At 43.2% G+C, this 15577-nt stretch overlaps 1 protein-coding gene across 2 annotated transcripts in view; it reads right to left on the bottom strand.

The window, feature by feature from the left end:
- WHAMM (WASP homolog associated with actin, golgi membranes and microtubules) overlaps positions 1 to 15342 on the bottom strand; it is a 51055-nt gene extending 35713 nt beyond the window's left edge. The window contains exons 1-2 of one of the 2 annotated variants that reach the window (XM_029574703.1): positions 14608 to 15342; positions 4630 to 4803 (exon numbers count right to left, since the gene is read on the bottom strand). In XM_029574703.1, coding sequence (XP_029430563.1) covers positions 4630 to 4803; positions 14608 to 15168 — 735 coding nt within the window. In that variant the 5' untranslated portion in view covers positions 15169 to 15342. The remainder of the gene's footprint in view (positions 1 to 4629; positions 4804 to 14607) is intronic. The other variant, XM_029574702.1, reaches the window with a different exon arrangement.
- Between the last annotated feature and the right edge of the window lie 235 nt (positions 15343 to 15577).

Genomic DNA, 15577 nt, shown 5'->3' with positions numbered 1-15577 from the left:
ACAGTTCCAGAGCCCATAGACCCACAAAATATTACATTGGGAGATGTTTGGAGGGCAATAACTGAACTTCAGAAGATAGTTTCAAACGCTATAAGTCAGAATAACAAAACTTCTATGGAATTTAAAAATGTTCTAGAAATGCATGATGATCGTTTAAAACAATTAGAAGTGATGGGTAAAACAACAACAGTGCAAGTCTCTACCTTACAAGCTGATAACAATTCTCATATTAAAGATAGTTTGGTAACCCAAAGGCAGATGGAGAATCTGGAAAATGAATTAAGAGTCAGAAATTTAAGATTTCTGAATTTTCCAGTTACCAGACTCTTATCTGTGAGTGAGTTATTTAAAAAATACCTAATAGAAGTTTTGTCAATTTCGACAATAGATGATAAAAGTGTATCAAAAATTTATTATGTCATGAACTCCTGATTAAGGAGCCAGGTGGAAGGGGAAGGAATGGACCTTGTCCAGCAGCAATCACCTAATTTAACATCTTTCTTGGAATCCTCAGTGGATGATATTCCACGAACAGCTATCCTCTTGGTAACTTTGTGTAGAGAAAATGATAAAAGCTTAATAATGCAAAAATATTTTAAGAATAAGGATTTCTTATTTTGTGGACAAAGGGTCCAGATATTTCCTGACGTTCTTTTTAAAATTTCTCTGCAAATGTGTGGTTGTTCTCCATAAGAATACATTTATCTTCCAAGACCCCACCCGCCTGGAAACCTTTTTGGATGATAAAGAAAAAGATTGAGATATAGACTGCTTAGTAAAAATATATCTTCTGTAGGTAACTTGATGTTACAGATTATTGTTTGTTTATTTTTCCTTTTGAAGTTCCTCCCGTAATGTGGACTGAGTTTTGATGCAATAAGAATGTTAAGGGATTGTGGAAATACTTATTTCCTGCATACAAAATTTGTTCTTTTGATTTTGCAAGTGTATTGTTTAAAATCTTTAATAAAGTATAAATTAAAAAAAAAACAAAACAGACGAAGAAGATGAAAGTTTCACTGAGAACAAGTTAAAAATGTTTGTGTCTTCCCGGAGATCAAAACATTCTGCCTTTCCAGCTAGAGTATAGCCATCCAAATTAGAAGCCAACACTTAGGAATATACTTTTGGAAATAAGCAGTGCTCAAACTACATTTTTGTAAGAAGTCAGTGATTTATATATATATATTTTTTTTATGTGCACACTCTATGGGCTTTGGAAATAGCATGTGTGCAAAATCACACACAAACCATGCACACCACAGGCCCAGTGCCATGGCTGTAGCACTCGGCTTCAAGTCTCCTGTCCGATGAGGCCAGCAGGGCTCCGGTGCTGAGGAACAGCCGTGAAGAAGTCCCTCCAGCTCTTGTTCCTGGCAAGAGTACGCAAGCCTGCCAATCATGCCATCTAGGATGGAAGGGGAGGGCGAAAGTTAAGGGAAATGTGGGGAAAATCAAAATGCACACTACCATCTCCCTTTAACACACCGTGCCAACATATTTGGTGTCTATTTTCTGAAAATTAGTTGAAAATGGCCACCAGTCCCAAATGATTACAGTCCATGCAAAGAAAAATAAATGCAGAGCTGAACTAGCATATTTCTTGTGCAATTATGGAATGCAACAAAATGTGGCATTATACAGATAAGACATTCCAAGTATTCTCCTAACTTTTGCTTAGGGAAGGCAGATGACCTACATGGCCTCAAACATCGAAAGGCATGTATAGAAAAGCTGTAGCGGATCCAAGATGGCGGACTGACCCGGCTGTGCTGAGCGTTTCTCTATTTCTTCTCCAGGAATACATTACTTTTTCAAGATTTAATGCCTCATTCAGGCCGCAAACGACAGGGGTCGGGAGAGGCCGGCATCAGAAGCCCCCCCCCCCCAGCAAGTTGTGCGATTGGCCTGCTGGACGCTCACACTGTACGTGGAGCTACTCACCCGGGTAAGATGCAGTCGCTGGAAGAGAGTCATGAAGGCGGTGGAACATCGGACTCCTTCCCTGACTCAATACTATCATTGTCCCCGGTGCAAAGAACACCCCCCGGAGAATCCCGCGGCAATGAGAATAGCTACTTCATTTGCTCCCCTGTCGCATACCGATGAGGTCAGCGACACAGGTGAAGCTATGGGACCAACCCCGAAGCAGACCACGGTGGAAGCCGTTGGGGACAGCGTCTCCGGAGGAATCACAACGGGAGGACAGTTACAGAATCATGCTGATATCACCAACACTTTACTTGAGAATGGCGAGAAAATGACACTGTTGGTAAGACCTTTGGATTTTTCCCTTGAGGCAATTTGGGACACTCTGGTTATTCTAAATAATAATGTGATATTACAGTTGAAGCCACTAACTAAGAAGATAATGGACATTGATACAAGAGGAGAATATTAAGAGGGACCGGACTATGGATTCTACTAATCAAGATATAGTGAAACTGAACGACCAACATGTAACTTTAATAAAGGAAAATCAATATCTAACCAGAAGAGTTGAAAATTTGGAAAAATCAGACACGGGAGAAAAATCTAAGATTGATCAATTTCCCAAAAGTGCCATTAATATCTGCTAAGGAGATGTGGAACAAGTATGCTCTGGAAATCTCGAAGATTCCCCAACAGACACTTCCACCTTTGTCGAGAATATATTATGTACCCTCTTGGAAGACAAACTTTAAGGAAGGTCAGGATTTCCAAGTATTAACACCTTTGAATATATCTGAAATGTTAGAGTCTTCAGATTCAATAGCTGCCCAACCCGCTACTTTGCCTCTTTTGTACTAGATACAGATAAGGAATGGGTACTAAAATTATAAGACATCTTATAAGACACTACACAATATTATAAGACACTACACAATATTATGTAAATTATTAATGTAAATAATTCATCTTTACTACTCAACTATCTTACTCTAATTCTCTCCCCAGTTTTATGACCCTGTTGTAATGTAACTTTTATTTCTTTGCACTTGTTTATGTTCTGTTTTTTGTGCACACCCTCTTGTTATTTGTAAACCGGCATGATGGGGTTCCTAATCTCGAATGCCGGTATAGAAAAATCTATAAATAAATAAATAAATAAATAAATATTTTAGAAACCGTAAAGAAAAACGTATGCAAATGAATATTCAGATATCTCCTGATGTAACCAGAGACACCCAAAAAAGAAGAAAGCAGTTTCTAATTATGAGACCTAAAATACTTCAAATGGGAGCCTCATTTACTTTAAGGTTCCCATGTAAATGTTTTATTAGGTATCAGGATGTGAAATATTTTTTTTTTCTGCCATCCCAACTGACAAAATTTATTGCTGATAGAATATCTTCTAATAATGTTGTTGAGCGGCATGCCTGACTCCTTAGAGGTTGTGATGTTCTTTATAAAAGACAAGCCGTAAAGCCCGTTAAAACGGGCTACATCCCTCTGTCTCTCACCTCCCCCTCAATTCTCTCTCCCCTCACTCTTCACCACCCCCCTCCCCCACCCACTCCTCTCCACCCTCCCTCTCCTCTCACTCAGTCCCCCCTCTCCCTCACTCCCTCCCACTCAGTCCCCCTCTCCCTCCCTCCCTCCCACTCACTCAGTCCCCCTCTCCCTCCCACTCACTCAGTCCCCCTCTCCCTCCCACTCACTCAGTCCCCCTCTCCCTCCCACTCACTCAGTCCCCCTCTCCCTCCCTTCACCCACCTCCATTTCCTCCCGGCGCCGTAAGCGCGACTTCCCGCAACCCTCACCCGGCTCCATTAACTCCTCCCGCTCCTGCCGGCAGATCTCGGGGGGGGGGGTCACTCCCGCGCGCGCAGCAGTGACCCCCCCGAGATCTGCCGGCAGATCTGGGGAGGAGAAGTAGCGCGCGCGGTGCCGCTACTTCTCCTCCCGCTCCTGCCGGCAGATCTCGGGGGGGGGGGGGCGCGGGAGTGACACCCCCCCCGAGATCTGCCGGCAGATCTCGGTGGGGGGGGCGCGGGAGTGACACCCCCCCCCCCCCGAGATCTGCCGGCAGATCTGGGGAGGAGAAGCAGCAGCACCGCGCGCGCGGCGCCGCTGCTTCTCCTCCCGCTCCTGCGGCCCCACCGCCATTTTTTTTTCTGATCGACATCCTTGCCCGCACATGCGCAGTAGAGCTGCGCTCTACTGCGCATTTGCGGGCCGTCGGTCACAGGCCATTTATAAGGTAGATAAATGTGTAGCTTCAAAAGGTTGGGTTAGCCAGTATCCTCTGGGTTATTTCCTCTATTGATAAACGCCTTCTAACTGAATTGGTTCTCCCCGAATTGAGGACTTTGACTTATGATGGCTTGTTATACTAATATGTATGTAAAGAAAATTTTGAAGTACTCTTATTTGCCTATCCCATTGTTTAATTTCTGCTCTTTCAAGGATGTACTTGATTGTCAAAAACTTAAATTGCAATAAATTAAAAAAAAAAAAAAAAAAAAGAGAAAAGCTGTAGCGTCGATTTGAGAATCAGGGTGTACAAGTCTGGAGTGAAACTATTGGATTCATAAATCACTTTGACTATAATTGGTGCATAACTTTGTTATGAATGAAGTCAGTAAGGCCATCATAGAAAAACAGATTAAAAAAGAGAAAAAAACACTCACACCCCAGAAGACTTACCAGGATTTCCAGTTTATATAAAATTGCAAGCTCTCGCACATCTCGGAAGGGCTGCAGCAAGTATTGATAGAGTTCTGTAGCTACGATAACCAAGTCCTCATAGAGTTCACCCTCTTCTTTGTATAACTGCATTAGGGCCACCATGTTGTCGGCATTTTTATGCTGATGAAGCACCTGAAAAGAGGATTTTTAAGTAAATAAAGTCTGTCTGAGTTTATGAGAAAATGTGTCTTGCAGGTAAATCAGGAAGCAGCAAGAAGTCTACTTCAGTCCAACAGACCAAGAGGTTAAGGGCCCACTACAAATTTTCCAAGGAAGATTTCACGTCACTGAATGAAAATGGGGTTGCACATACTTCAAGCAATCACAGGATCCATTTATACAATTTAAAAAAAAAAAAAAAAAAAATTGCTCACCCCAAACCAGCTCAGATTGCAAAAGCCTTCATGTGCACAATCCAGCCTCAAAGTATTTCCCGTTTCAAGATTTGTTTTTGCATTTTAACATACAAACCCACTAACAGACTTGCTCTAAATATGCTGGTATTAGAGAAGGTAAAAAGTGTTTGAATGCATGTAGAAAATGTATAGCGTGGGTGTATGCACGACAAAGTGTGAGAAATGGAGTTTAAAGTTGTGAAAGGAAAAAGGAGACAGATTAGGGTAACTAATTTTTGTATATTTATAATATTTATATTATTTTACTCAATTCAACAGTGGCTGGTCTTCACAGATCACATGGAATTACAACAGGTACATCTTGCATATATTTTGAGAATACATAAAATAAAAAAAACACTAAAAATAAGACAGTAGAGTGTAAAGTAGGCTTCAAAGGTACAGTAAATCAAAGCCATCCAAGCAAGAAAGTGGCCATAACCCTCCCCCCCCCCTTTTTTTTTTTTTTTTTTTAAACATTAAGAGTACTCACTTCTATCCTCTGTAGGTTATAATCAAGCATCCCATCCAAACTTAAAGTCACAGTTATTTAGAAGTTGGGAAGAGAGAGGATTGAGCAAACAGAGTCATTTGTTTAACACGAAAGAGGTTTCATTTTGAAAAGCTACAGGAGAAATTTCGATTAATCCGGTCAGACTATTTTGGCTATGAGAGTCCTGCTAGACCAGTTCCTACTCAAGGGATTTCTCCCTCCACAGCTGCAGGAGGCAGAGGACGCACCCTTTTCCCTTGTGATATTACATCCAGCTACAAGGGGGGACGGGCGGGCAGTGCCAGTAACCTTCTGTTAGGCAAGAAAGGGACACCTGAGGTAAATCAGGGAAAACCAAAAAAAGTAAGAATGTACTGGAGGGTGTGCTCCCTCGGTTCCTTCTCCATACATAGACACAAAAAGTATATACAATTTCTTCTCTCCCCCCCCCCCCCCCCCCCCCCATTATTTTCTCTTCCTTCTTTTGGGGGAGAAAAGGAAGGGATGGAACCTAGAAATTTCTGTCTCCTTTGAGGGTATAGGAAAAGAATGGAAAGACAGAGGAGACAGCGCAGAGCTTCCATATCGTACGAGGATCTGGGTTTACCGTATTTCCGAGTGGGTCCTGGACTCATCTAGAAGGACTAAGGAAAGAAATCATCAAGTAAAATTCAAATTTCACCTTATCTTCCTGATAGACCAGTTCTTACTATTCCTTGAGGTGGGAGGAAGCAAGCGCTGCCCTAAGGAAGACTTATGAAGAGAGGCTGAAGGATCTGAATATGTACACCTGGAAAAGAGGAGGTGCAGGGGAGATAGGATACAGACCTTCAGATACCTGAAAGGTTTGAATGACGCACAATTAACAAACCTTCTCCACTGGAAAGAAATCAATAGAACTAGGGGTCATGAAATGAAACTCAGGGAGGACGACTGAGAACCAAAGGCAGGAAATATTTCTTCATGAAAAGGGTGGTGATGCCTGGAATGCCCTTCCAGAGGAGGTGGTGAAGACACAAAACTGTGAAAAAAGTCAAAGGGGCATGGGATAAACATTGTAGATCCCAAAAAGCCAGAGGATGGAAACGAAGAAAAGTGCGAGCAGTTGGAGGGGTGGGGTCCCCCTAAAAAAAATAAATTAAATTAAAAAAAAATCCATGATCCGCAACCATACCAATAAAAAGAATAATTCAACATAATTTATTTATTTATTTTTAATTTTTATATACCGACATTCTTACATCCGATGTAAATCATACCGGTTTACATTAAACAGAATAGCAGGAAATAAATTTCCATAGTCTAATACAATTAACACTAATAGATCAAATAGATAAAGACGCATACAAAAAAGTTCCAAACACCATAAAATAGTCCAAAACAAACATCAAACAATACCCAATAATTAAAACTAGTAAGGATTCTTCACTCTCCATACCTGGGAACTTTTGATTTCTAGATGCCCTGACATTGTCATGGATTAACAGGAAGAGGAGGGGGGGGGGGGGTTATTATACACACATACTCTCGCACTCACCCACATACAGACAAACATGCACTCACTCTCACTGGCTCCCTCACACACAGCCCTCCCCAGGCAGGACCCATTCATTCTCTCTCACATATACACCTGGCAGCCTCAGAGCCTCTCTTGCTCCTCCAATGCCATTTTCACTGCCTCCTTGTGCTGGAGGGGAGCTGATCCATCATCGACGCAGTTCTGCTGCTTCTCCTCTCTGCAGGCCACACAGTATTGAAAATTCACGGTTGTAGCACTTCTTCCATGTTCCCTGCACAGACTACTACTAGATGGACTCAGGTCGCCTGGCAATGCAGAGGCGCAGCTTCGGCACTGCCGGGTGAACTGAAGAGACTGACCTCTTCCTTTCTTTGCCGTCGGTGGGATGTGGTCCACCAGTGGCCACATGGGCCTCTTCTCTTCACCATGGCTGGGATGGGGGGGGGGGGGGGTTCCACCAGCGGCCTACTCTTTCATCCCATCAGCAGTGAAGACATTCACTGGAGGCAGCATGGGCCTCTTTAGGGGTGGGTGATGCTCCTCCTCTTTCTGTCCCACTACTCCTTCTGATGGGGATGTCCTCGCCAGACGCCAACATACAAGTCAAAGGCATCAACGAAAGCCTGCAATGTCAGGCCACCGATGACATCAAAAGGTGCGGGCGGGCCGGATCTAATGGGGCAAACTGAAGAGGGGGAGGACCGGAAAAAAATCTGTCCGGCCAGGTTTGGTCCGCAGGCTGTAGTTTGCCCACTTATTTCAAACAGTTATGCTGTAAACAACAAATCTACTAAAGGGCTCATCATAACGTTGGACGTTATCTTCAGCCAAACTCACAGCCATATCCTTTTGTGGGAGCGAGAAGTGAATTGCTGCCACACGGATGCTGAAATATGTGCATATTCATATTCAGCCTGCACTTGAGGCTGCCAGCAAAATCCAGATCTCAATTGGCCCACAGTTGTTGCATAGTGGCGATAACTGTTCAGCGGGAAGGAAACAGCAGATGCAGGTACTGCCCAATAGCATATCGATAAAAAGCCCAAGGTTAGAGCTTTCTCCTATGCTGCTGCAACAACGTGGAATTCATTACCAGAGCACATTAGCATGCAAGGAGAAGTAAAAGCAGTTAAAGGCTGTGTTATTTACAAAGGCTTTTGTACATTAGTCTTATGTTTTTTTAATGTTTGTATGCCGTAATATTACTGCTGAATTCTTTATGAATGTTTTTATTGTATTCCATGCTGTACTTTGTATGTTTTTGGAAGCTGAGGATCATAAGCTTATAAATGAATAAACAAACTGCATGCTATAAGAACAATGGAGCGCGACTGGGGAAAAGAGCAGGTGAAACCTCTATCTTCATTGATTACGGAAAATTATAAAGTGTATTTGATGATATTGAATTGCACCATAGGCTCAATAAGATTTACCTGTCTGCTGAAGGTGTAAACATGGGATGAAGGGTACGGTGATACATATATGGGGGGGGGGGACTGCCCTGAGGTAGACGTGATTTGGAAAACAATTCAGAAATGTATCAAAGACTGATCTGCCATGGGATTTATGTACTTTTCTTCTGGGACTTCCTATAAAAAGGATATATAATCAAAGACAATTTAATCACTCAATGTTTAGTAGCAGCAAAATGAGAGACAGTCCCTGCCTGGAGGAATCTTCTGTTCCAGGGATTTACGAATAACTGAGTAAAGAGAGTCTGGAATATATACCTAATGGAAAAGCTGACAGCCCTGTGGACAGAGAACAATCAATTTGGTCTTCTATGGGAGCCTTCTGTATTGTGGTATGAGAGAATGTAATACAAGAAATAGAAATACTTATTATAAAGAATACAAAAGTTACTTTGTGGAATAGTTGATCATTTAGCATTTGCCACTGCCATATACATAAAAAGGAGTGATGAAAAGCCCATAGATATCTTTACTATGGGCTTCGTTTATTTAGTGAATGGGAGGGGAAGGGTTTAAGAAATACACTATAGAAAAACCCAAACAAACCTAGATTTCTGAATAATGGAAACAGAGAACTTTATATAGAGTTAAGGCCCATGTAAACTCTCTATGTGGTACCTATGTTACTCCTGCATTGTGCAGGGATGGGGGAAAGAACTGGCAAGAAGGAATGGTATCAGGTCTGGAGATATCAAGCATGGGGAAGGAATTCAAGCCACAAGGGGAGAGAGCTTTAAGAGGATTGTTGAGCCGGGGGTGAGCAAGAGCAATCAGGAGGGGCCAGGCCTTATGACGGGCAAATCTTGCAAAAAAGACTTTAAAAAATGTGCATCTCCAAGTAATAATATAATGCAATACAGAAAAATAGTTTAATTATAACTCAAAGACTAATTCTATTGCATCATCTGAACTAAGTCTGCAGACAAAATATTTTACAGAGAATTTGTAATATTTTTGCCCAGAAGTCCTCCAAGAGTACTAGATTGTTTAATTATATTACTGCCATTGATACAGATATAAAAATCATTAAAATTTAAAAAGAATTAGGTTTCCAGCCCGGCTTTAGAAACAGGGAGGGAAGCAGTTCGCTTGTGTGCGCATGGTTATTTATTTGATTTATATTCCACTTTTCAGGTACTTCAAAGAGGATTACATTTAGGTACTGTAAGTATTTCCCTATCCCTAGAGGGCTTATACATAACATCTGATAACATAAAAAGGGTTGGTTCTCGTTATCTTTCCTATGAAATATGACAGAGCCTGCCCTATACCAATTTTATTCTCATCTACTTCCTGCTCCATCCGAAGATCTTGGGTCAGGCACATGCGTGCTGTTACATATGCCAGTGTGCCCCCTGATCAAAACAAGAACTGAATAGTACAACTGCTGCCACCATTCAGATGTTTACCCTGCAATAGGCTCTTTGTGAAACATAAATGTGTGCTGTATGAGAGAGAGCGTCATTTCATTTTGCTGGCAATATACTTGTCTTTATTATGTGCTTTTGACAATAAGGTTTATTTTCATTATGTATTTTTAATTTGATCATCAATTACTATTTATACCGTTAATACATTTTTGTTACTTTTTACTGCAGAAAAGCATTACTCAAACAGAACAAATTATTGCATTACATATATACATCCCTCCTCCAAACACAGTCCAGTGGCTTACAACAGAGCATTACAAAATATAATTGCATATGCAAACAGTACATCAAAAATAAGCAAATACGATAGCTCTCCCTATCCCCACCGAGGACTGCAAGATACTTGGAATGGGGCCTATTGCCATCATGAATACTTAAGTTTAATTAAAAAAAAAAAAAAAAAAGTATCAGGACATAAGTGCCATGCTGGGTCAGACCAAGGTCCATCGAGCCCCGAATCCTGTCTCTAACAATGGCCATTCAGAGTCAATAATTGATCTGTTTCCCCAATTCTACCTGGCTAAGAACGGTTTATTGACTTTTTCTTCAAGAACTTGCCCAATTCTCTTTTGAGTCCCACTGTGTTAGCGGCTTTGACCACATTCGCTGGCAAGAGATTTCATAGCTTTATTGTGTGCAGAATGAAAAAATGTATACTTCCTACAATTAGTTTTAAATCTGCCGGTTGCTAGTTTTATGGAATGTCCCTAGTTCTAGTATTGTTTAAAAAGGGTAAATAAAAATTTCCTAAAATGTTATGATCTTTTAAAAAATTAAACAACTAAATTTTTCAATGCAGAGCAGATTTATCAGATGTTTAACTGACCATTTTTTAGGTGCACAATGGCTGAACGCTTATTTTTTCAGGCTTTAAATATTTTGTGGTATGCACAGCACATACAAATTATTGGATGCATGAAGCCAGTTATAACATCCATCACAAGCTAAACATCTAGTCTTATGATGTGCCTCACCAAAAGGGTTTTCCAGTCATGCCATAAAAAAAAAAAAAAAAAAATTAAAAAATGACATTGTGGAATTATAAAATGGAGCAGAGGAGAGTGACAAGAATGATACAGGGACTGGAATGGCTCTCCTATGATGAGAGGCTATGCAGGCTAAGGCTCTTCAGCTTTGAAGAGAGAGGACTGAAAGGAACATGATAAAAGTTTACAAAATTATGAGTGGGGTAGAACAGGTAATAAAGGATATTTACTGTTTCAAGGGGACGCTTATTGGGGACACTATTAAACAATGAGTACCAACAGCCAGTAAGAAAAAAAAATCTTATTATAAGATATCTTAAAATAGGATCTGTGCAGAGTAAACGCCAGTTAAATGTTATCACCTTTAAATTTACACACAAATATTAGTTTGCATAACATTTTCCAACTGGTTGACATGATTTTGTTGCATATATGCTAATAAGACTGGATTCTTTAAGTCATATGATTTCTTGTAAATTGAGTCCAGAGATAGAAACAAACAAAAAAACAAAACACAAACCACAACTTAATGCTGACCTTTAACATACTTTTTAACCTTTACATACCTTTTCAGCAGCCTTGGTTATTCCTAACAAGTCTGATCAGTGCAATCTCATTGTGCTGCAATTATTTTTTCACCACCACCAAATTAGTCTGGCTTCATAGAAAACTCTCTCAAAGCATCTTTACACTCCGTGAACACAACCAGCAGATTTAAAACAAATCATAGTAAGTATTTTTTCTGTCAGCACAAAATCAAGCTATGGAATCTGTTGCCAGAGGATGCAATCAAAGCAGCAAGCATAGCAAGATTTAAGAGATTTTTGCAAGTTTCTGGAAGGAAAAGTACATAAAACATTATTAGAAGGGTAAACTAAAGAAAGCAATTTCTATCTCTGGGAGTAACAGGAAATAGATCTACTTTATGGGACCTGGATGGCAACTGGCAGAGACGAGATAGTAGACTCAATGGACTTTGGTTTGACTCAGCATGGCTTTTATGTTCAGACACACAGCATTTGACATTACCCAGTTTTTGGGTTAATTTTTATAAGCCTCTGCATCTTTGGGAGAGACACTGAATAATGCATAATGAGATGCTGAAAAGCAGTCATTGTACATTGCCTAGATGCCTAGAACATTTGTTTCACAGCAAAATATAGTACAGCAGGTGGCGAACAGCCTCATGTTGCAGAATATTAGTTTTTGCTGTTTCACTAGTGACTACTTTAGATCCATTACAAATACAAGTATACTGACTGATGATAAATAAAAGGCATCATATGGTTTCTATGAGCAATTAAGTTAGTGTAGACCACTGTTTTCAAAGGGGGGGGGGGGATCTACCTCACGCCAACTACTTCACAAGAATATTTTATTTTTTCTCTTACCCCCCTGCCATTGCTCATCTTTCCACCATTTAGAGCCCTAGAAGAGGTGGTCCCAGAATACAATCTGAACACAGACCCAAAGCAGCCTTTTATTTATTTATTTAAAGAGTCTTCTATACCGTTATCAGAGCAGACATCATATCGGTTTGTAGGAGGACAGGCAGCACAGATCCGACCCAGCCCCTGGAGAGAACCTCTCATCCAATCCTGTTTTTTTAAAATCACATTCAGGCCGATAAAGTACAGTGCGCTCCGACAGAGCGCACTGTTAACCTGCCCTTGGACGTGCATTTTCCCTTACCCCTTATTCAGTAAAGGGAGGAAAATGCGCGTCCAACCCGCAGCACCTAATAGCACCCTCAACTTGCAAATGCATGTTGATGGCCCTATTAGGTATGCCTGCACGATACAGAAAGTAAAATGTGCAGCCAAGCCGCACATTTTACTTTAAGAAAAGCGCTAGTTTCTGCTGGCACCGGGAAAGTGCACAGAAAAGCAGTAAAAACTGCTTTTCTGTGCACCCTCCGATTTAATATCATGGCAATATTGTCGGAGGTCCGGAAGAGTAAAAAAAGTTAAAAAAAAAAAAAAGTTTTAATGGGCTGGCAGCTGTCTGGCCGAAAACCGGACGCTCAATTTTGCTGGCATCCGGTTTCCGAGCCCGTGGCTGTCAGCGGGCTCGAGAACTGACGCCGGCAAAATTGAGCGTCGGCTGTCAAACCCGCTGACAGCCGCCGCTCCGGGCTAAAAGGAGGCGCTATTTATTTAACACTTTTATATACCGATATTCATGTAGAAAATTACAGATCACTTCGGTTTACAGTATAACAATAACTAGCATGTAAGAATGCTTTTACATTTAACAGAGATAAAATAACTTGGAGCAATGGAACAGGGATCAAAGCAGCAATTAAATAATTATTTAATATAAAATATATAATTTTATATTAAATAATAATAATATTAAATAATAGGGTCCCTAGCACCTCCTTTTGCCTGTTTCTACCACACCACCTAATTTAAATACTGAATCGCGTGCACCGGCGAGTGGCTGGTGTGCGCGTCGGGAGAGCGGGCGTTCATCCACTCTCCCACGGACTTTACTGAATCGGCCTCATTAAGAACATAAGAAAATGCCATACTGGGACAGACCAAGGGTCCATCAAGCCCGGCATTCTGTTTCCAACAGTGGCCAATCCAGGCCATAAGAACCTGGCAAGTACCCAAAAACTAAGTCTATTCCATGTAACCATTGCTAATGGCAGTGGCTATTCTCTAAGTGAACTTAATAGCAGGTAATGGACTTCTCCTCCAAGAACTTATCCAATCCTTTTTTAAACACAGCTATACTAACTGCACTAACCACATCCTCTGGCAACAAATTCCAGAGTTTAATTGTGCGTTGAGTAAAAAAGAACTTTCTAAAATGTGTCCCATGCTAACTTCATGGAGTGCCCCCTAGTCTTTCTACTATCCTAAAGAGTAAATAACCGATTCACATCTACCCGTTCTAGACCTCTCATGATCTTAAAGACCTCTATCATATCCCCCACTCAGCCGTCTCTTCTCCAAGCTGAAAAGTCCTAACCTCTTCAGCCTTTCCTCATAGGGAAGCTGTTCCGTCCCCTTTATCATTTTGGTTGCCCTTCTCTGTACCTTCTCCATCGCAATTATATCTTTTTTGAGATGCGGCGACCAGAATTGTACACAGTATTCAAGGTGCGGTCCCATTCTTAGTACACTGTGGCCCCTGCAAGGCTGGTTCTTTCATTAGATGACCTAAAAAGAGAGTCACCTAGGGCACTAAAAGTTTTTGGAAGTAGAGTGGAGGAGGTGGGGCTACAAAAAGTGGTCCAAGTGCCACTTACCCACTTTTGAGGCCTGGCACCACAAGAGACGGTAATAGATGTCGGATAGATTTTTTTTTTTTTGGGTGAGGGGGAGGAGAGGGGGGCAGAGGATTCTGGTGTGGTGAGCAGAGAGAAAGAAAGAGGCAGGGCTTAGATGCTGGTCAGGAGGATAGAGAAGAGAGAAGATGGGCACTGTGGAAAGAGAGCAAAGGGAGGGGGAATGCAGGACTTTGGCAGAGAATGAGAAGTGCTGAGCAGGGCAAGAGAAACAGAGCTGCCCCGATAGGCGACTCTGTAAGGGGAAGAGTGAAAGTTTAAAGGGGGGCAGGGAGATTTCCGTCTCAGGACGCAAGTCTCCCTGCCGCCCCCCCGTAAAGAGAGGCATGAAGCGGCTCCCTACCCCGCGCAGGGCCTCCTTCGCTCGCCTCACTTGCTCCTCCAGCCGCTCCCTTCGGAACTCATGCAGATTCTCGAAGTACTCCTCCGTGTCCTCGGCGAACAGCACGTCCAGCAGCACCTTCCGGCCGCAGGCCTCGGCGGCGGCGCCCAAGTAGCGCTCCAGCGGGCCGCAGGCCTCCCCCTGCGCGGCGCCGCCCCCGGCCTCCTCCTCCTCCTCGCCGCGAGCGGGGAAGAGGAGGCTCCAGAGGCTGCCGGCCGCCGGCGGCTCGGGGAGGCGGGGGAAGCAGGGCTCCAGGGCCGGAGCGAGCGCCGCCAGCTGCCGGTGCAGGCCGCGCAGCTCCGGGCCCGAGAAGAGGCCGGCCCAGCTGCTCCGCCGCCCCGCGCTCGGCTCCGCCCGCTTCTGCTGCCGCTGCAGGGTCCGGTCGTGGCAGGTGACGGCGAACTTGCCCTCCACCTGGTTCCAGCCCACCAGGAAGCCCAGCTTGCAGGCGCTGGGCTCCTCGAAGGCCCGCTCCCGGACGGCCACCCAGCCCTCCAGGCTGTCCAGACGCTCGCACTCCATGCCGGAGGCCCCCCTCCCCCTCCCCCTCCCCCTCCCTTGGACTCGGGGGTACCGGGAAGCGCTGAAGGGGCCCAAATCCCTCGCGAGGGCGATACCCACATTCCCCGGGCCTCGGCGCAGTGGGGGTAATGCGATCCCGCGTGCCTGATTGGCCACTCCACTCCCAACGAAACAGCCGGGAGGAGGAGGGGGGGGGGCGGGGCAACAGCCACGGCGTCCAGAAGTATCACGTGAGGCCCATCCTCCTCCGGCTGACAAGTTGTCACGTGCGCTCTGCTAGGGGAGCTCGGTGGCCGGGACTCTTTAAGACTTGAAAGTTGGTGTCGAGTACATAAGCCGCAGGGGTACCCGTACCCTCTCCCCTTCCCTTGGTCTGGAGGGTTGGAAATCTTTTGCCTTTGGAATGACT

The sequence above is a fragment of the Rhinatrema bivittatum genome, chromosome 13 (genome assembly GCF_901001135.1).
Source record: "Rhinatrema bivittatum chromosome 13, aRhiBiv1.1, whole genome shotgun sequence".
NCBI classification, from domain to species: domain Eukaryota; kingdom Metazoa; phylum Chordata; class Amphibia; order Gymnophiona; family Rhinatrematidae; genus Rhinatrema; species Rhinatrema bivittatum.
The sequence above is the reverse complement of the archived record's forward strand: the minus strand, read 5'-3'. Positions and strand labels throughout refer to the sequence as shown.